Consider the following 20,587-nt stretch of genomic DNA (forward strand, 5'->3'; position numbering starts at 1 on the left):
GAAGTGGGAAAGAAAACATGATTTTCATAGCTGATAAAAACTTTTCCTCGCCCTGACTGGTTTGGCTCAGTGGATAGAGCGTTGGCCTGCGGACCGAAAGGTCCCAGGTTCAATTCCAGTCAAGGGCATGTACCTTGTTTGCGGGCACATCTCCAGTGGGAGGTGTGCAGGAGGCAGCTGATCGATGTTTCTCTCTCATCAATGTTTCTAACTCTCTATCCCTCTACCTTCCTCTCTGTAAAAAATTAATAAAAATATATTTTTAAAAAAACTTTCCCTGTGCTCACTTCAGCAGCACATATACTAAAATTGGGATGGTACAGAGAAGATTAGCATGCCCTCTACACAAGGATGACACACAAACTCGTGAAGCATAAAAAAAAAAATGTTCCTATGTTTCAAATCTGGGCAGCCTTTCCCACTTTCCCTGATGACTAACACGATCTGACTTCAGAAAAGTTTTCCAATATTTCTCTATACTGGAAGATTTGGTTGTAAGTAATGATGGCTTCAAAGGGCAGGATCATGATACTAAGCATGTGGTGAGAAGCCCTGGTCCCTGGAACCCAGGCTGAACAGACAGATGCTGGGGTTCACCTCGCTCTGTGTGGCAGGGCCATCACTGAAAGTGGAGGGACAAGCCCACAATAATCATCTGTGGAGAAGAAAGAACTGCAAACAGCGTAAGGATCTGGAACAAAATAGGTCCTCAATAAATGCCATATTATTGTCACCATATGTACCTGCTAATCCACATATTTTTGTTTCTCTTTAGGCTTCCTTTTACAAAGGAAAATATTTTCTGGTCAGCTGACACGTGCGTGTGCCTGTGCACGCGCACACGCACACACACTCACACACACACACACACACACTAATTTCCAGCAAAAGTTTTCTCACCACCAAGTCAGATGCCCTCCTCCCAATCCATGCCTCCTGCTGTGATGAGTCAGAAGAAGTCCCTGTCAGCCACCCAATGACTGAGCCCATGTTCCCAACTGAGAGATAGTAGGGTGAAGACTGCTGCCCTACTCTAGATTCCAAAAATACAGGGCAATTTTAAATGACTTAAATCATCAGGGAGCATATTCAGAACCTCTCATGACTTATTAGAATCTTCCCACCATCCTCTGGGAAGAGCACTGCAGACTGGGCTCTTAGTCTACATCCTGTCCTTAGCTGAGGGAATGGCAAATCCTACACTTCCTATACAACTGCAGAGCAATCCTCCCCCAGTGTGTGAAGAGGAGGTGGGAGGGGGGAGAAAGAGGAAAGAGTACTTTCCAATTTTAACTCACAGAATTATATAATGGATAGCCTTCCATTAGCTAGCATTGATTTTTATGTCCTTAGAGAAAGTCACTGCTTCTAACTTTGCTATTCTAACTATGGGCCTCCCAGGGACCTGGAAGAGTATATTTTTGCTTCTGTAAAATAGAACCTTTACCACAGCATGAGATTATTGGAAGGAGTACATGGGGGGAAAGAAACCTACATAGAGCAAATAGATTAGCGCCTCCAATAAAAATAGATCCTCCTCCATTAGTATTTGTTGTATGACTATTAAAGTGTGTGAATCATAAAAGCAAGTTTCCTTTTGTTTGTTTTGTTTTGTTTTGCTTCCCGATGAAAGTTCTGTCAAAATGGTACATAACAAAAAATAATGATTCTACAGTTTCATAATTCTTTTTGACAAGAAATGTGTGTGTTTCTTGAAGGTCATTAGCTTCTTCCCATAAACATAAAGATGTTTAACATGATTAAAAATGGTTTCAGAAAACAATTTTCCTACTTGCTATCTGGGAGCCTGTGAAATGTACATATTGAAAATGATATATTTCCCTATTGCAACACTACTTAACATTTATTCTATGAATAATCAAAGTATTCAAGTGTTGTTCGATTTGTTTAATTATGGCATCTCCTTGAAAATTGTCTGCAACCTAAACTATTTCTTTAAAGAATCTGCTGAAATCATTATGTGAACAACTCTCATTTGTATCTTTATTTTTATTAAAGATTGCACAAACTTGAACCAAGACGAAATACTGAGTCCACCGTACATCATTCATTACAAAACAACACACATCACATTTGTACTCTATCAAATAGGAGATTTTCTTTAAAATTATACATTGCATGCTCTTAAATGCATGCTTTAGATATTTTACATTTGTCATTATTCTCTTATAAATAATTGCAACTTTACCAATTTGTACCCCTGCTACCAATATATATTCAATGCTCCAAGAAGTGTTTGACAGAACAGATGAAATGGAAACAAGTGTATAGATGCCACATCTACCCATTGTTACTACTCTTCTGCCTATGCAGTGAAATGCTAACACACACACAAAACATTGTTTCAAAGGGCACAGGGGAAAAAACAATTTTAAAGTACGTGGCAGTTAAAGTCAGCGCCCTCACGGGTGCAGTGACTTTCACTTTAATGTGATCCTGAACCTCCAGAGCAATTGGCCTGGGCAGAGTCCAGAGGCCTGGAGCGCGCGGGCACCCAGCCCCGAAGGCTGCCCATGTAGCCAGGTTTCTTTAAGCCACCTCAAACCTTTGAAAAAAAAAAAACGACTTTATCAGCCAGGTCCTGCTTCTCACCACCAGGAGTTCTCCCCCCAAAATAGAACCCCCACTTCTCTCTGTCCACGATCCAAACACACACTTTTCCCGGGAGACTGGTTAGGAGACGCGCTCACCGCCACCCCCAGCCTCAGGGTCGCTCTGGTCGTCCGCGAAGCAGACGTCCACGTCGCTGTCGTTGTCGCTCTTGGACTCCCCCAGGTCCAGGGGGTAGTCCGGCTCCGCGCCCGGCCCGTCGCCCGCCTTGGCGAGCAGGTTCTGGCTGGGGTGGCGGGACTTGACGTGGCGCTCCAGGTCCCGGCGGCGCACCAGCACCTTGCCGCAGAACTCGCAGCGGTAGGGCGTGTTGCCTTCGGCGTGCAGCCGGATGTGCTTGTTGAGATTGCTGGGGTCGCCAAAGGGCCGCAGGCACACTTTGCACTTGAGCGGCTTGTAGCCGGTGTGCGTCCGCATGTGGATCTTGAGCCCGTACTTGCGCGAGTACAACTTGCCGCAGTAGAGGCACAGGTGGCCTGTCTTGGGCTTGCCCGCGCCGCCTCCCCCGCCGCCGCCACCCCCCGCGCCACCCGACGCCACGACGGCTGGTGGCAGTGTGCCTACGTCCAGGCGGCCGCGGCCTTTCCCAGCCGCCATCTCGGAGAGCTGGTGCGTGTGCATGGCAATCTCCCGGTCGATGCTGGCCAGGGAGCCCAGCTCGGCGGGGCTTAGGGTGGCCGCCGCCGCCGCCGCCGCTGCGGGCCCGCTGAAGTAGGAGATGGACTCCGGATACTTGAGCAGCCCCCCGAAGTGCAGTTTGAGCGGGTAATAAGCCGCAGCGGCCGGTGAGCCATACAGTAGCTCCCCGTTGTAGACCGTGAAGGCGGGCATGACGGCGGGCAGGTGGCTGCACTCGCTCCCGGGGTAGGCTTTGAGCCCGCTCGCGCCCAGGGCCGGCAGCGCGCAGCGCTCGAGGTGCACGCCCGTCGCTGGGGGCAGCTGCGCGCATCTTGCTCCTGGCAGCGCGGCGGCGGCGGGCAGGGCGCGCTCCACGTGCTTGAAGGCAGACGCCTCTTCCCGGGGCCCGGGGAGCAGAGGGATGCGCAGGGCCTCGGAACAGGGCAAACCGGGCGGGGGCGGCAGCGGCGGGTCCCCCGCGAGCAGGCACTTCGGGTGGTGGTGGTGATGAGCGTGGTGGTGATGGTGATGGCCCAAACCTCCCGCCGCCGGGTTCTCCCGGCTTCCGGGACGCCCTCCCGCCCGCCCCCCTCCCAGCAAACCAGCACCGGATTTGCCACCGCCCTCCTCCCGGTAGGCGTCGCCAAGAGCGGTCGCGGTGGTCCTGGCCAAAGTGGCCGGCCTGAAAGCCGAGCGCACGCCAGGGTAGAAGGCCAGGCCGCCGCCCCCCGCTGGAGAGCCTCCCATGATGCCCAGGAAGTGGCCTTGTCCCCGGGGGGGCCCGCTCGTGTCCAGGGCGCGGTCCGGCTGCTCCTTGCTCTTTTTAGACAGCCCCCACTTGGCGGGTGTCGGGGAGGTGACCGAGAGCGCAGAAGTGGCCTCGCGCTTGATGCTCTCCCTCGCTCCGCAGGCCTGGATAGGCGGTGGTGCCTGCGGATGGGGCCGCAGAGTGCCCGCCATGGCGGCCCCGACGAAGTCGGGCACTGGGTGTTTCGGAGGAAGGCAAAGGCCATCTGCGGCCGGGGCAGCGCCTTGGCGAGGCGCGTGCTCCTGGTGCAGGTAGGCGCGGCCTGCGCTGCTACTGAGCACACAGTGGAAACGTAGGTGCGCCTTAAGGCTGTTGGGGTACCTGAACGTCCTCCAGCAATACCAGCAAATGTAGCGCTCCTCCCCTGGGCGAGAAAGAGGAGAAAAGCGACCCTGTGAGAGGCGAACAAGCAAGATAGAAAGCGCCAGCGCACCCAAAGCAAAGCCCAGGTTTTGACCAGCGGTATGGGGGGGAAGCAGTATTCTTGGGTCCCCGGGGAAAATTAAGCTCGGTAGCCCCACTATAGCAAGGTCCCCGAGAAACCCTAAATGGCCAACTTTGTCATCATCGTCATCCTCTGAAACTACTGAGAGGCCAAGAGAGCTGATCTGGGCGTTTCCAACGAAGGCTTTCTCCGGGCCATCGGAGCAAATCTTCGCTGGGAGAGCAGAGCTCAGGCAGACAGGCCAGGAAAGAGACAGAGCAGAGAGCAGCTGTTGCTTTAAATCAAGTGTTGAGGCTGTGCTGTGCCTGGGCCCATCTGTTGGCGTTTGCAGAATAGGTGGCGTATGTCAAGGAGTTTGGATAAACTAAACAAAGGACAATCTAATGGTCGTGAGCGCCTCATTACCAGGCGAGACAATATCCTGTATGTATGGGCCATATGTAATCATCCCTTTTCATAGAACAATGTCTTTTATGTCCACTGCCCACCCTTTCCACCCCCTCCCAGCCTTAAACACTTTGCCTGAGGTTTTCCTGGAGCGTGACCAACTGAAGGACCACATAGGGACTATGAGTCACAATTCTTCTAAATTATTTGTATCTTTATTTCCTCTTTAACCCCACTTAATTTGATGGGAGAAAAGAAAAAGTCCCATGTCCTGATGTTCTAAAAAACTGAAGGATAATGTTGCATTATGTTGTCAGTTTTTTAATTAATTAATTCCTAGATAGCTGCACAAATCCAAGCCTAGTAAAGTCTTTTAGTAAGTGCACAATTGTCTACTAGGATCTGTGTACATGTTTCCTTGTTAAATGTTTTTTGTGTGTTTAATATTATGAACATTCGATATTTTTTATTTTATCTCAGGGCCTGTGAACACAATCAAGAGATACGTGTATGAAACAGATTCTGACCCCAGAATGGGGTGGAAGCTAATATTCACTCAAAAAGGTCATGTTACATCTGTATAGAGAGCAGTGATCTGCAATTCGGTGTATTTTTAAATGTTATTGGTAATAACATTTATTGATAATACTGAAGGGAAGGATTGATGTGAAAAGGAAGTTAGTTGAACCACAAGGAAGTATACAAAGTAAATGTCAGTCTCATTAAATTTAATAGAAGAGCTAAATTTTCCCTCCATGCAGTTAGAAGCGCAACTTTCTACAAAACAACAATGGGAAAAATTTGCAGATCTTCATCCCTTCGTGTATTTTGAACAACCATGTAAAATAAATCTTGAAGGAGAGAGAGAAGAGACCTGGGTTCTCTTGGTAGGTATGTTGATTTAATCTTTTAAGTAACTCCCTTCTCTTAAATTCAGGACCTCCCTTTCCTCACCACTTTTTTAAAAAAAAATATGTATTTTATTGATTTCTTACAGAGAGGAAGGGAGAGAGATAGAGAGTTAGAAACTTCCATCAGCTGCCTCCTGCACACCTCCTACTGGGTATGCACACCTCCTACTGGGGATATGCTCGCAACCAAGGTATATGCCCTTGACCAGAATTGAACCTGGGACCTTTCAGTCCACAGGCTGATGCTCTACCCACTTAGCCAAACCAGTTAGGGCTCCTCACCACTTTTTAAAGGAGTTTTCAGAAGCTGCCCAGAATGACTCAGCTCAATGCAAAGCCAAGTAAGCTTTGTTCCTAAAACAAAGGGTCAGTTTTCTTTAATCTTACTGTGGAATTGAAATTCACCAGAATTAGTGAATAATGGAAGAATATCAGCCATCCCTACTTATGTTTTCCTCTTTTTAAGACATAAGCAAATGTATGTTTTCAGTTTCAATATATTTCTTTTTCAGTTGATCCTAACCAACTGATATGTTCTCTGGACTCTGAAATCCAACCTATGCCAAAAGTATCAAACGTACTCATAAGTGACCTCACCTGCTCTCCTTCATGGAACCCTAAGGTTGTCAAGACTTCAAGCATCTCAAAGGTGGGAAGTCGGGATTCAATATAACCCATACATTTCCCCAAAGGAAAATGGTATCTGTTTTGACATCTGTTACTATATGACATTTATAAGCTTTATTGGCTGAAATGAAAGCACGGGGGCCAACACTCAAACAAGTTGCATTTATACTATTTGAGGGTGCCTGAGGAAGGGTGTTCTGTGCAGAAATACATGGCCCCTAAAGGCCAGTAGCCCTCAGAATTGTTCTGTAGTTACAGATTTTTAAGCTCTCCACTATAGGACTTTGGTCATGTTTCTCTTTTACAGGAAGAAGTTGACAAGATAATTTAATATAATGTGATGCAAGTAACAAACTGCTTGAGAATAATTTTTATGAATACTGTACATACAAATTTACCCACCAAAAAAATCAATAGAATTAATTTACAGAAGACAGAGATACTCTGAAGTGAAGCAATTCATTGTTTGGATAAACTTATTCTGCCTTGTTCATGAAGTGTTTCTTAATTCCCACATTCAGATTCACTTTTTTAACCCTATTTGTAAAGATCCAAGATTGAGAAGACAATTCAGGAGAAAAGCATGCTAAAATATTTCACAGCATTTATTACATTGACTTTAAGTATTAACTGTGTCTTTAGGGGAAATTACAGATAAACAATTAGCAAGAAAAAAAGTCATGGAAACATTAAAAGGGAGTTTCTGGATCTTAACTACTTTAGCACCTCCCAGCTTTTTCCACAGGAAGTGCTCTTCAGTGTTTGGGGGAAGTTTTGAAATGTTTTTCTCTTTAGTTACTGCACCTTAATTTGCATAAATCCACTCTTGGCTTTGGAAGGGATCAAATAAATCTTAGAAGAAACTGGGATACATCCCAAATTCGACTTAAGTAGGGAGAGGAAAGTGCATAAATACCATTTAAATGGAAGGGCCTCAGTACCTGCCAACTGACCAGCCCTAAGTACCGTAATGCTTCTAAAATGCTGTAGAAGTACATTACTCTCCTTCAAACCAGTGGAGAAGAGATGCCTTCCACCTTCTAAAAGCATTTCAGGTTTGTTGTGCTTTCTGGAGCTCATGATGTGATCACCCTAATAATATGTTACAGCTTCTTTATTGATTATTGTTTGTTTGTTTGTTTGTTTGTTTGTTTGTTTGTTTAACCCTTACCCGAGGATATGTTTCCATTGATTTTTAGAGAGAGTGGAAGGAAGGTGGAGAGATAGAGAGAGAAACATCGATGTGAGAGACACATGGATTGGTTGCCTTCTGCATGCGCCCAACTGGGGCCAGGGACTGAGCCTGCAACCCAGGTACCTGTGCTCTTGGTCAGAATCAAACCCGGGACCCTACAGTCTGAGGGTGGACAATCTATCCACTGAGCTGAACCAACTGGGGCTACTGATTCTTAATTGAGTAAATAGTTGTCTATTTGGATATGCAATAGGGAAGGATGATCCCCATGAAGTTCATGTTTTACACAGAGCGAGAGAAAGGCTTTTCAAGTGAGGGGAGGGTTCCCAAACACCCGGGAGAGCTGGGCTCTCGCCCACTCGATCTGTCCTGAAGTCCCTCTCAGAGGCATACCTTTCTCGTCGTGTGTCGGAGTTGCAATTGTGGGGATGTCAAACCACTGAGCCAAAGAGTTGGAATACCACACGGTCAGCTCCTCCCCTGGCTGGACATCTCTCAACGCTCGGTAGAAGATCTGGGATGCAAGGAACAGGACAGCTTGCTGTCATTTGCTAGGTAATTGGTCAAAAAACAACTGGCAGGACAGGTTCGAATCCTGGCTCAGATGCTGTGTGGCCTTGGAAAAACGACTGGACCTCTCTGAATCGCACTTCCCTCATTCTTCAACCGGGGAAAATAACAGTATCTACCTGGGGCGTTTCAAAGAGTGGGAGCTAAAGCGCTTTGCTCTTAAGATTGATGGCAGTCAGGTGGATAGAATTGGCAGTGGGAAGCCCGCAGTACCTGTCCTCCGGGTAAGTCTGCAATAGCTTCCAGAGTCTGTTCCTGGGGGTTCCTGGCTGCCCGGATTAACCCTATCCACTCCAGAGGGGAGCCCCCCGATTCGTCCACCAGCTCCCCTCTCACCATGCGCACCTGCAACACAAGCAGTGGTCGTTCTTCCCGCGCCACAGCCAGGCCCACAGCCCAGATGGAGAGTTCATCCTCCACCCACCCACCCGATTCGGGAAGATGGTTGTGTTCGCTTTGGCCAGATCGTTGTGGGCTGCTGGGAGGAGGGTAATTACCTAGGACCTGTGCGTGGGAGCGAAAGTAGAGGGGAGGCTGTCTCCTATAGCAGTCCCCCTCTCGCCCCACCTTGCCAACACTAGGGGTGAGAGCATCCTCTCCTGAGCGCCTGGGCGCATCCCGTACCAAGACACCCCCACCTCCCTCTAGCTTTCCCTCTCGCGGTTCTGAGAGCAGCCCAATTACCAGGTAGTGATGTTTGAAAGTCAGTGCCAGAACCCAGAGTGTCCCCCAGCCCCTCCCAATCCAGCCCGCCCCCATTCTCCCTGCACTGCACGGAGGTGCCGGCGACCCAAGCAGCGAAAACGTTTGAACAGAGAGGCTAACCACTGAAAAGCAATAACAGCGCAGTTAAAGGAGTCGTGCGCGGCAAACCCGGCTTCAGACCGGGGAGGAGAGGATGACGGGTGCGCAGCCAGATGCGCGTCCTGCTGGCTGAGCACCTGAGAAATGTCTTACAAGGAAGCTCCAGGCAGCGGCAAGCAAAGCTAGGGTCCTACCCCACCCCACCCCACCCCCACACAGCACACACAGCACACACACACACACACACACACCACCACCACCACCACCACCACCACCACCACCTTCCCTTCCAGGCGGCTGTTCTCAGATCTGCGCTGGCTGGGACGCCTGAGAGCGGGCAGGGGCCTTGAAAACCCCTCTCTGGTCAGCTTTTGCGATGTTGACTGGGGAGTGAAAGCTGGCGGGTTCGCCTTGGCGCCTCCCAGTTGTGACCCTGGGCTCTCAGAGCCCAGCTGCAGGCGCCCGAACCCGGCGCCCCGCGCGGTGGGCGCTCAGAGCCCGCGTCAAAGCTAGCCCTCCATCCATTTACCCCAAGCCCACAGCAGACATCCGCGGGGAGAGAAATGTGGGGGGTTCTAGGAGCTGAGAGTTTCCTAAGGATCATTTATTTCGGAAGTGAGATTAGATTATGCTAAGGTAAATGTAAGCCTCAAATAAGCACATTGAAGAAAAGAGGTAATAAAAGTCCTCAACGCCCTAAGTTGGCTGGGGGGGGGGCGGGGGGTGGAGCATCTGCGGAAAGAGGCCGGGACATCTGCGCCCCTGCTGAGCCCGCAGAGCTGCGGGGAACCACGGGTTCCGAGTGGCCCCGGCACGCAAAAAGCCCCTGGCCCCCCACCCGGGGCTGGCTCCTCTGCGCCACGTCCCCTTCCCGCAGCCCGGCCCCCGATCAGCGCTCAGTTAATGCGACTTTCGGGCAACGATCTGAGTCCCCTTCCACCTGGCACCGTTGGCAGGTAACGAACAACTCAATCACCCCTTTCTCATCTTCCCGTTTCCGAGGCCAGAGAACAGGGCTGCGAAGGACAATGGTCCAAGGTCAGAATGGCTAATACCTTTTTCTTGGGCCCGGGTTCCCTGCGGTCTGACAGGTACTTGCCCAGCTTGAAAGTTCCCGGCACCGGCCCCAGGCGCAGGCCGGCCGGGATGCAGCAATCAGCGCTCACGCTGGTGGCCGGCGCGCGGGCCGCTCCGTGCATCGCTGCCGCCGCGCCCGGCAGGCGCTCGGGCGCTCCGGGTCCTCCTCGGGGCTCGAGTGACAGAGCCCGAGTGGCGCGCGAGCCGGGGAGCAGCGCCCCGACGTGCGTCCTCCGCCCCCGCAGTGACGCTGCGGGGCCCGCGCCGCGCCTTTTCAATCTGGGCGGGCGCCTTTTGGCACCGCCGGCGCAAGGGCGCGGAGTTTGGTGAGAGAGTTGCGCGGCGGAGCAGCTGCAGAGTCCCACCCGAGAGGGTCACATGGAGTGGTTCCCTCAGCCTCCTGCATAATCGAGCCCTCTGAATGGCTGGCGCACAATGGTCCAGGCGACCTTCCCATTCCTAAAAATCCAATTTGTCAAGGGCGAAGAAAAGGCGCTGGTGAATCAAAGGTCCGGCGGGACCATTAATCCTCAGCATGGGGTATTGTCCGCGAGACAGTTACGATATTTTAAGTGACAAATCCACTGTATAATTTCTCCATAAATTTTGCTTCCTTTTATTGTTCGCCGACAAACCAGTTTTGGGAAATCAGTGACTACTTTAAGTCTACTTGGCTGATTCCTTTGAGCCTTGGTCTACTTCAAAGATTCTTAATTCTCTCCCCTTGGCTTTATTGTAAAGGAGATTAAACAAAGAGATGGGGACTGTTTGGAGGACTTGTTAACTTCTATTGATTTCTGGCGTGTGCCATACAGAAATTAGGCAGGTACTTGATGGGAAAACACCAGAAAATACCTACACTTTCTAAATAACGACCATATTACCATTTCAGGGGATTGGGTTCAGGCCAGTCATCTATTTAGAACAGCTTTATCGTCCCCTCTGTCCAGTTTCACCCCAAAATATGAAGCGTTTGACCCAGTTTGGGGAGAAGAGGTCAGCTGTGCATCGTTGCTCTCGGGTATGGGACCTGCACTCCTCTGGAGAACGGGAGCAGCCGCAGGGACCCAGCTTTGCGGGGACCCCGCAAGCTGACCGCACTGGTTCTACCCACTGTGTGGGTTGTTTTTTGTTTTTTTTTATCATGCCCCCTCACCACACACACGCTAAACAACTGCCCCAAATCCTGATTTCTTATACGTTTAAAACAGTGGAGAAGTCCTTGGCTCTAATTTCCTGAGAACCAAGAAACCAAACTTTTCTTTAAAAAAAACAACACCTTCTATGAAAGGTGGGAGGGAGGAGGTTGAGGGGAGCGTTAGAAACCCCTGCCTTTAGCCAGTTCGTGACCTAGGAGAACAGGTACTTCGGAGTTAAATCAGAGTGCTCTTGGTTTTCTCTTAGGAAAGACTCCGACTTGTGTGGGGACATTTATTTTCACAAGACATAGAGGAGCAATGGAGTTCATCAGGTATTTGCGACAGTTCTGCTCGCACCTGCCACGCTCTGCTAATCCCTGGCACTGCTCCCCAGATCCTAAGGACTTGGACCGAGCCTGAGGCAAAATTCCAGGTGAGGCCAGGGTGCCTCTGGGTCTCTGGCCTGGTGTCGTTGGCCCAACCGCTGCACGAATGGGAGGACTCCCAGCAGCCCCACGTGCAATCTCCCACTGGCTCTCCCCTGCCCAAGGAAGGTGTGATACTCAAGCTACTGACCCGATGACTGTCTAACAACGGTGTCAGGACGCAAGGTGGAGACACCTGTAACTCCGCAGTTTGTCCCATGAGGCCCTCAAAGATGCTCCGAGTGAGACCTGAGTTCGCAAGAGTGGACACGGTCGTGAGACTGGGGTCATTAAGTCTGTGCTGTCACTCAGGACTCTTCCTTCCTGAATTGCTTCAGAGCCTCAGTCTCCTAATCCTTAAAATGGGAATGATGATGGACCGACCACTGGGCCTCCGCCCACTAAGCTTGTGAAGGTCAATAGCAATGATCGGTAGAGTGAAAGGGTTCGGGACGCTCCAAAACTTGTGGTTTGCTTAACGGCCAGGCCTACAGGACACATGGCTGGCCGGCCTGTGTAGACCCAGCTGCTGGGGCGAAGCAGAGAGCCGCTGGCGGGCCTGCGTGGCCATGAGTTGCGGTTCCTCCGACCCTGCGGCCACACCCTGCCCAGATGCCCCTGGCTTTTCCTCTCCAGCGCCCCTCTGCCAGCCGCGGAGGCTGCCTGCCCCGGAGAGGAGGAAGCCTTTGATCCGGCGGCCCATGAATGGCAAAAGCCGGGGGAGGGGAGGCGGAGAGGAAACCGCTCCGCAGAGTCGAGGCCAATAAATTTAAGCCATGAACATGTCCCTCTAACCTCTGGCCTGGCGACTCCGGGATGACACCCAGTTTAAATTACCAGCGCTGTGAGCGGGAAAGGGCGAGCGCGGAGCCTGGGTTCGGGCTCCTCCCTGCACCTCCTTAATGAGTGAAAAAGCGTGAACGACACGCGAACAATTTTATCAATAGGACCATGTAAAGGCCGACTGTGAGGAAAGTTATTTATTAATATAGCCGATTGTGGCTGGTTCCCAGCCCCGAGAGAAGAAAGGGCCTGCGCCAGAGGCATTCACACCAGCTCGCCGAGTTTTATTCTGTCCTGTGGCTCGGAGTTGAAGTTCCCCAAGTGAAATAAATTGTCCACAAAGGAGGAAAGGAACACATTTTCTTTTATTTTTCCTCCCCTAAAAAGCAAGGGTGAAACCAATCTAATGTGCCCAGTGGAGCAAGATGGGCCGTGAAAGGCTGGGTGTTAAAAGTAAAAGCGGGCTGTGCAGCAAATGGGATGGAAAATTAAATGAAATTAAATAGCTTGAACGGCCGTATTGTCCCTTATTAAAAAGACACATTAATTACATGGTCTCCGCCTTATTCAAAGACAATGTTGAGACTCAATCAAAACATTCCACTCGGCTTTTTTTATGGACTTAAAATGGGCGTCCGGAGGCCCCGTTAGTGCGAAATCCCTTCTGCACCGAGACGCGGGGAGAAGCGGTTTCGGGGCCGCCCTGCTCTGCGCACCGCGGGACCACGCAGGCAGGACTCGCGGCCCGGAACCGGCTGCCCCTGGCGAGGCCGGGTTCTCCGCGCAGCAGCCCGCAGCCGGGCGGCTCTCCCGGCCGCCTCCCGCCGCCTCCCGCCGCCTCCCGCCGCCTCCCGCCGCCGCCAAAGGCCGGGCTGCGCTAGGGGCCGCCCCCGCCCGCTCCGGGATTCGTCCAGGCGCCGGGCTCCAGTGCAGCCCGCCCGGCACACCTGTGGCTTGCCGGGACTCCGCCTCGAGGAAATTCGGGGTTGCCATCAGCGGCTCCGTTTGGAACACCTTTCGCCAGAGCTGCTGGCCTCTGGGATACAAAGCTCTTGGCAGCGGTTCTCAACCTGTGGATCCAACGACCCTTTCACAGGAGTCGCCTAAGACCATCGGAAAACACATATATAATTACATATTGTTTTTGTGATTAATCACTATGCTTTAATTATGTTCAACTTGTAACAATGAAATTGGGGGTCACCACAACGTGAGGCACTGTATTAAAGGGTCGCGGCATTAGGAAGGTTGAGAACCACTGCTTCAGGTCCCCAGGGTGGCCCAGCTGTGGCCCTAGGGCTTAGTCACCAACCCCCTCTCCCCCTCTCACCTCCCCGCCCCGACTCTGGAGGTGCGCAGATCCTGTACCCGGAGTTGGAGATGCTTGGAATCTAGGACTACAGGCTAGGCCGCGGGGGGGGGGGGGGGGGGCGGGGGGGACGGGGCGGGGGGAGGACGAGAGCGGGGGAGGGGGGAGAGCCTGGAGTTGGGGTCTGAGATGGCCCGGGCCGCACCCCCCCCCACCCCCACCAGGGTGTCCGCGCCCGCAAGGCCACCGGGTCAGCGCGGACCAGCTGCGAGGCCCCAGAGGCGCGGGTGGGACATTAAGGCCGGGCCTGAATGGGGCGGCAGCGACGGGCTCTGGGAACGCCACCAGATGACACGCCGGCAACCGGGCCATTTTCCCCTTAATTGCGAGGCCGGTGGGTGCACCGCGGCCGGGAGGTTCCAATCGCGCCTCTAGGACGCTGCCCGGACGCCGCCGGTGGGTTTTGCGGTGCCTTTTTTGTTGCTTTTTAAGTCCTTCCTTGGAAGCGGCTCCGTAAGTATATTCAGAGTTCCCCCTCAAGTTGCCTTTTAACCGGAGTTCCCCAACTTATTTCTTGGCTCTTTCGGTTGACATGGTGCAAAGAAAAGTCAAGCGAGCATGTTGCTGAATTGCAATGTCTCGGGGCACCTCCACATTCAGCGCTCCTCTGCGGCCGCTGCCGAGGGAGCCCGCACTCAATTCGATTTTCCTTGCTGTTGGGCACATTTAGGAGCGCTTCTATTTGTGAAGTTCATTTTTAGGCAAATGTATTCAAGAGCTGATGGGAATGAATAGGACCGTGTGTCAGCCGCCCCTAATTGGGATTAAAGCACTTAGGAGCATATGCAGAGAGTGACAGAAATTCTCAGGTTGCATTGTGTTCAGACTTCCACCCGCTTGGACACTCCTCCTCCAAGGGAGATTTATAAAGCTTGCCGGGAGAAACTGAGGAAAGAAAAGCGAAACGGAAAAGAACCCGCCTACTGGCTCGCGGTGGGGCCGCGGTTCAGCAAGTGGTGGTGACAGCTTCGGAGAAAAGATGCTGGGGGATAATTGAACGCGGGCGGGGGAGCGGGTCTGAACTCTTTAATCAGAAAGGCGGAGAGTTAAAAGGCGAAATAAAGATGTTCTTGAGATTCCCAGACGGTTTTTTTCCCTTCCCCTTGAAGAGCTGGCTTTCTTTCTTCTTTATCTCTGCCTCCCACCCCCTCCCCCAAAGAATGTACCCTCTCTTGGGGCAATAATAAGGACAATTTGGTATTTGAATTGGGCGGGCGGGGGTGGGGGGGCGGGGGGGGGGCCTGGAGGGGGAAGTCAAAAGAAACAAAAGTATCTTCTTTTGTATGTTAAAGAGAACTTCACAACCACTAAGTCAATGAAAATATTTCCTGCTGTATGTGTGTGTGTGTGTGTGTGTGTGTGTGTGTGTGTGTGTAAAATATACATCCTCTATGTTAAAACACTAGCATAGGATAAATATTTGTATACATTCAAACTGTGTGTGTAGATAGATAGTCTCTTCTAAATCTCCACCCTGAAGTGACAGGGAAAGGTGCCAAGGCCTTTTAAACGCTGAAAAATCAGCCTGGAGCTGAGGCTGGGACAGTTGTCTAAGCAAAGGGCAGTGATGGCCTCTTTTAGCCCCTGAGGAGCAGAGAAGCCAGAAATGACATATGAACACTGAACAAAAGAATAGTGAGGGGGAAAACAGATAGTTCCAAAATCATCTGGATTTCCTTTTTTGTTTCTTAATTTCTTTAAATCCACCTGGAAACATAGGCTCCTTGGGGAATAGGCGACCTGGCTGACTAAGCTTAGGACCAGCCCCAGTGGTGAGCCCTGAGCCAAACATTGTTTTCTATCTTTTAATTCCTCACCAGACCTAAAACCCTCCTTTCTCCCCAGGCTGGCACATATCCTGGAGAAAGGACTTGTAAATCTGTCTTCAGCAGGCACAGAATTTCCCTTTAACCCGTGACCCATTTGCAACTCTTAGAAAGAGGTGCGTAACAGGAGGAAGCTGTCCTGGCAGATCCCTTCTAGCCCAGGACAATCTGTGAGTGATGGGAGTTCATGAAAGAGTCATTGTGATAGCAATAGGAAAACGTAATAAAAATATTTAGCTATGTCATAACTGAAAACTGAATTCAGGATCATAACCAGCATGTCTGAGTAACAATTAGTAAGTTCACTATAGGATCCTGTATACTCCCCTAATGTCATCGCTATTTATGTTTGTCTGGGGCTTTTTGGTGTTTTTTGTTTTGTTTTGTTTTTTGTTTTTTATTGATTTCTGAGAGGAAGGGAGAGGGAGAGATAGAAACATCAATGAGAGAGAATCATCGGTCTGCTGCCTCCTGCACGCCCTCTACTGGGAACCAAGCCCACAACCCAGGCATGTGCCTTTGACCAGAATGGAACCTGGGACCCTTCAGTCTGCAGACCAAGGCTCTATCCACTGAACAACAACGGCTAGAGCTCTGTTTGCCTGTTTTAAAATGCAATACCATCACTCATGTCCAAGACCAAATGACAATACATTTCAGGTTCCTGAAAGCATGCTTGAATTTTATGTATCCTTCATTTTACAGTAGGGATTCACATTCAGGTAACCTTTCAAATACATACATAATTACAACATAAAAATGAGGTAAAGTTAAAAAGATGAATCTTTATGCACATACACTAAAACATTCTTGTTTGCTAAACAGCTTTGTTGAGATATAACTCACATACCATACAATTCACCCATTTAAAGTGTACAATTCAGTGTTTGGGTTGTTTGTCTTTTTATTTTTGACCATGCATAGATTTTTAAAAATAAATTTTTAAATGCCAGACACAAAACAGCCTGTTAGGTTTAACCATCATAACAACACTATATGGTAGATTTCAGTATTTATTTTTTACCAAGGAGAAAAGTTCAGAGAAGTTAAGAAGCTTGCTTAGGTCACACAGTAAATAATAGAGAGCAGAATCCCTCCCACGTCCTTCTGGGTTTAAAGCCTAGGCTATTTTGACTTGACCACACACATCCAAAAGGTTGCCTTCACATATCTGTTCTTCTCCATGAGGATCATTAAGTAATCATGAGACATTCTAGTGGTTGAGAGAGTAGACTCTAGAGCCAGACTGACTGGGTTCAAATCTGTCTCTGCTACTTACTAACCATGAGTTAGAGTAACCTTTCTATTCTTCAGTTTCTTCATCTGTAAAATATGAGTAATCATATCTTCCTTTCAGGGTTGTTAAGAGGATTTTAAAGATGTTGATGGAAAGTGCTTAGCATAGCACTCAGGACATAGGATGTACTCAGAAGTATTGGTTATTCATATTTGTATAATGATTCTGATGCTTACTAGTTGCTGGTCCCTATGATAAGCTTCTGTACTGTTAGACTGGATAGTGTACATGATACATTAAATGGAACAGGACTTCTGACACCAGGGGCCACTTAGGCAGTCACATAAGACAGGCATGTGTACTTCAGGGCAACAAATAGTTGATCAAGGAAAGCCTCCCCGCTTTATAGACATATTTCAGATAATAAATGAAGAAGTTCGAGAATTCAGATATTAATGTTTTGCAACCCTTAACAAAATAATGGATGCAGAAAATGATAATCAGTGATGGCGAGCATGACAATGAGCAAGCCATTTACATACAGGGGTGGGCAAAAATAGGTTTATAGTAGGGCAGGAGAGATCTAAGGCAGGCAGTGTGTGTGTATATACTGTTAATATTTCATTGAAATACATGAAAAAATATATATTCTTTTGTTCTGTGATCTTTTAAGAAATTATATCAAGGATGAGCCAGAGAGAATGTGCTGAGCTGCAGAGTCTATGATCTCAATGGCCATCTGGAATCCTCACAGCTACAGTTGTGCCCCATCAGGCCTAAGGAACCACAGGCAGTGTCCAAAGCTGTCACAATAAAAAATACTAATCCTGTGGCACTGAGCAAAATTCTTTCTCTTCCTCTCAATTGGAACAGAAGCCACTAAATGTGGATTGTGATTGTCGATTATAAATAGCCTAAATTCATTTTATATATATAAAGACCTTCCTTAAAAAAATATCAATAAAGTTATTTTACATTCATCCCTGACCTTTGAAACCCTGCAGTTTTGGCTTTGAAACCAACCGGAAAGAGGGGAGGCAGGGGGGAGAAGAAGTTTTCTGTATTTCTACTGAAATTAGGGGTAATATGTCCCTAACTGGTGTCCCAACACACACCTACATCAGTGAAGGTCCTTATGTATTGTTATGGGTTAAGTTGTGTCCCCCTGAAAATTATTTGTTAAAATCTTAACCCCAGTTAACCTTAGAATACAACCTTATTTGGAGATAGGGACTTCACTGAAGTAATCAAGTTAAAATTAGATTATTAGGTTGGGTCGTAACCCAATATGACTGGTGTCCTTATAAGAAGGGGAAATCTGGACACAGACTTGAATATAGGGAGAACATCATATGAACATGAAGACAGCCATTTATAAGCCAAAGAGTGAGGCCTGAACAGACCCTTCCCTCACTGTCAAGGTCGTTCAGAAGGAACCAACTCTGCCAACACTTTGATTTTGGACTTCTCACTTCCAGACCTCTGAGGCAATAAATTTATGTTGTTTAACCTACCTAGTTTATGGTACTTAGTTACAGCCACCCTAGCAAACTAATCCAGGTACAAGCCTCAGAAACCCTTTCTTAAGAGTTGAAGCAGAAAAGGATATTAGGTAGTTCTGATTCTAAGAAATTGCCAGAAAGCCAGACCTGGAGGCTACTGCCCCAGGATAACTGCCCAAAGTAGTCCACAGCATGGTTCCACTGGAGACACCACAGCCACTGTACAGGACACAGACCACACAAATTGCACTGACAACTCTGAGCATGGACCTGTGCCACTGCTGCCTCAAGAAGTTTGATGCCCCTGCTGTTAACCTCACAAAAATTGATTATACACAGACATTGTCTTTTTCACATTACTTCCAAGTCAAAGTCCTGGGGTTGGCATCTGACTTAGATTTCAAACTGCTTTCCTATGCCCTAAAAACAAAAAGAAAGCTGAGAGAATGAACTTTTGACTTACAAATAGGGGAAGAAGGATATTCCTAGTCTTAGTTGAAGGGTCTCCGTAGATTCTGGTGAGGAAAAAAGGCATAATACAATTTCACTACATTGCCTTAGTCATTGTAGCAGTCTTTATATTCCTCCCATGTATCTGTTCTCCCCATGTTCTAACAGAACTCTGATTGCATTACATCACACTGGTTATATTGCTGTCCGGAACAAAGACTTGTGTGTCCCCAACCTCTTTGTAGCTAGATGTGGTTCTGTAAGTTCTGGTTAATGTGATATAAACAGAGTTGTCTTTGACTAAGAAGACAACTCAGCCCTCTTTTGCCTTTCCTCATGCCTGTACGCAGACATGATAGCTGGTTCTGCAGAAGCCATCCTAGTCTATGAAATGACCCTGTGTATGGAAGCCATGTGCTGAGGATGCCCAAACAGAAGACAGAAGGAAGCAGGTCTTAAGGATGACTCAGTGGAATCACCACACCAACCCTGGATTACCTATGTGTTGTTTTCTTTTAGGTGAAAATAAACACTGGTAGCTTTAAACCATTACTTTGGGTGTGTGGGTAGGAGGAGGCGAAGGGAAGAGGGTCTTACTACAGATGAAAGAAATTCCTAAGTGGTACTACTGACAAATGAAACAGGTTGGTTTATTTCTTCTTGAGCTTTGTCTTTGTTTGTTTTTGTTATCAATGCATTGACTTTTTAAATTTCCTTGTAATTTATATTAGTTTTTATTTTGAGAGGTTTATAAATAAATAAACCATTTAAATTGAGATACCACTGATTTTATTGGAGAATAAAAATTTCAATTTATTATTAAATCAGAAACTATTCTCCCGAAAACTGCCATTTAACTTTTTAAAAATAAAGAATCCAGTAAAACACTGCTGTGCATTCATGGATTTGTGATCAGTGGTATAAATTATGGACATTGTTAGTTGACTCAAGGGTTAAGTATATTTTAGTAGCTGCTTGATTTTTTAAAAAAAACACAGTAAACTATTGGCATAGCATCAATCTTCTTCAATTTCTTCATTTTCAAAATTGAATTAACTCATTCATTCCTCATATCAAAGACAGTAGCTGTGTAACATATTTCAGGTTTCTGGGGGGCGGGGGGTAGGGGAGTAACAAATGCAAAACTGTGTTAAGTGCAGGAAATATGAGCAGGTCCCCATCACTAAACATGAAAGAGATATACTTACTGGTTTCCATGATCAAACTGAGCCATATTCTTATCAAACTAACCAATTATAACAATATAATTTTACTACTGATGGTGACAACAGAGAACTTTACTTAATTCCAGCTCTTTTTGAGTCATGTGAAGAGTTGAGTTGATTTGAGAGACAGGAATAATAAAGAAGAAAAATGGGGAGTGATAAGGAGATGATAAAGGGGCAGCAGAGAAGAAAAGGAAGATAAAGGAGGGAGAGAAGCTGTTAGAAGTCTTTACAATTAAGCAACAGAGAAAGATGTAATGATTTTCTGATTAATATGATTGAAAACATGGGGAGAGATGGATTCTGCTGGTATAACATCTGGGTTTAATACTTCACAAGGAAAATGCAAGTAAGCAAAATATTTTTTTCAGATAACATTTAGTATCAGTGATGACTTAGACGTTTCAGTGCCTACTAACCACAAAATGAATGGTTTAACAAAAAAGCAGCAACCAGTAAGCTACTCACTCCCTCATTACACCAGAGCAGAAAGGACATGTCTTGTTAAGATATGTAGCCAAGTACAGTAATTAATAAAGTTGACAAGCTGAAAACAA

General features: G+C 48.1%; 1 protein-coding gene and 1 non-coding gene across 2 annotated transcripts; one reads left to right on the forward strand and one right to left on the reverse strand.

Annotated features, from left to right (window-relative positions):
• Positions 1-279: 279 nt before the first annotated feature.
• On the forward strand, positions 280-386 carry LOC118660826. The gene has a single exon (XR_004969034.1). It is a non-coding gene; the product is annotated as a U6 spliceosomal RNA (small nuclear RNA).
• A 2,308-nt stretch (positions 387-2,694) lies between these two features.
• PRDM13 (PR/SET domain 13) lies at positions 2,695-10,195 on the reverse strand. The gene is made up of 4 exons (XM_036317368.1): positions 10,052-10,195; positions 8,406-8,537; positions 8,016-8,136; positions 2,695-4,421 (listed from the first exon to the last, which is right to left on the reverse strand). Exons 1-4 carry the CDS (start codon positions 10,193-10,195, stop codon positions 2,695-2,697), a joined length of 2,124 nt encoding a protein of 707 aa, XP_036173261.1.
• Positions 10,196-20,587: the final 10,392 nt, after the last annotated feature.

The sequence above is a fragment of the Myotis myotis genome, unplaced genomic scaffold, assembly GCF_014108235.1.
Source record: "Myotis myotis isolate mMyoMyo1 unplaced genomic scaffold, mMyoMyo1.p scaffold_m19_p_7, whole genome shotgun sequence".
Classification (NCBI taxonomy): Eukaryota; Metazoa; Chordata; class Mammalia; order Chiroptera; family Vespertilionidae; genus Myotis; species Myotis myotis.

Excerpts from the sequence above, each read along its gene's own strand:
- PRDM13 (XM_036317368.1), bottom strand. The coding sequence starts at position 10,195 with ATGCACGGAGCGGCCCGCGCGCCGGCCACCAGCGTGAGCGCTGATTGC. Across the intron at positions 8,538-10,051 it reads AACCCGGGCCCAAGAAAAAG|GTGCGCATGGTGAGAGGGGA; the intron begins GTATTAGCCATT and ends CTTGTGTTGCAG. Across the intron at positions 8,137-8,405 it reads CAGACTTACCCGGAGGACAG|ATCTTCTACCGAGCGTTGAG; the intron begins GTACTGCGGGCT and ends CTTGCATCCCAG.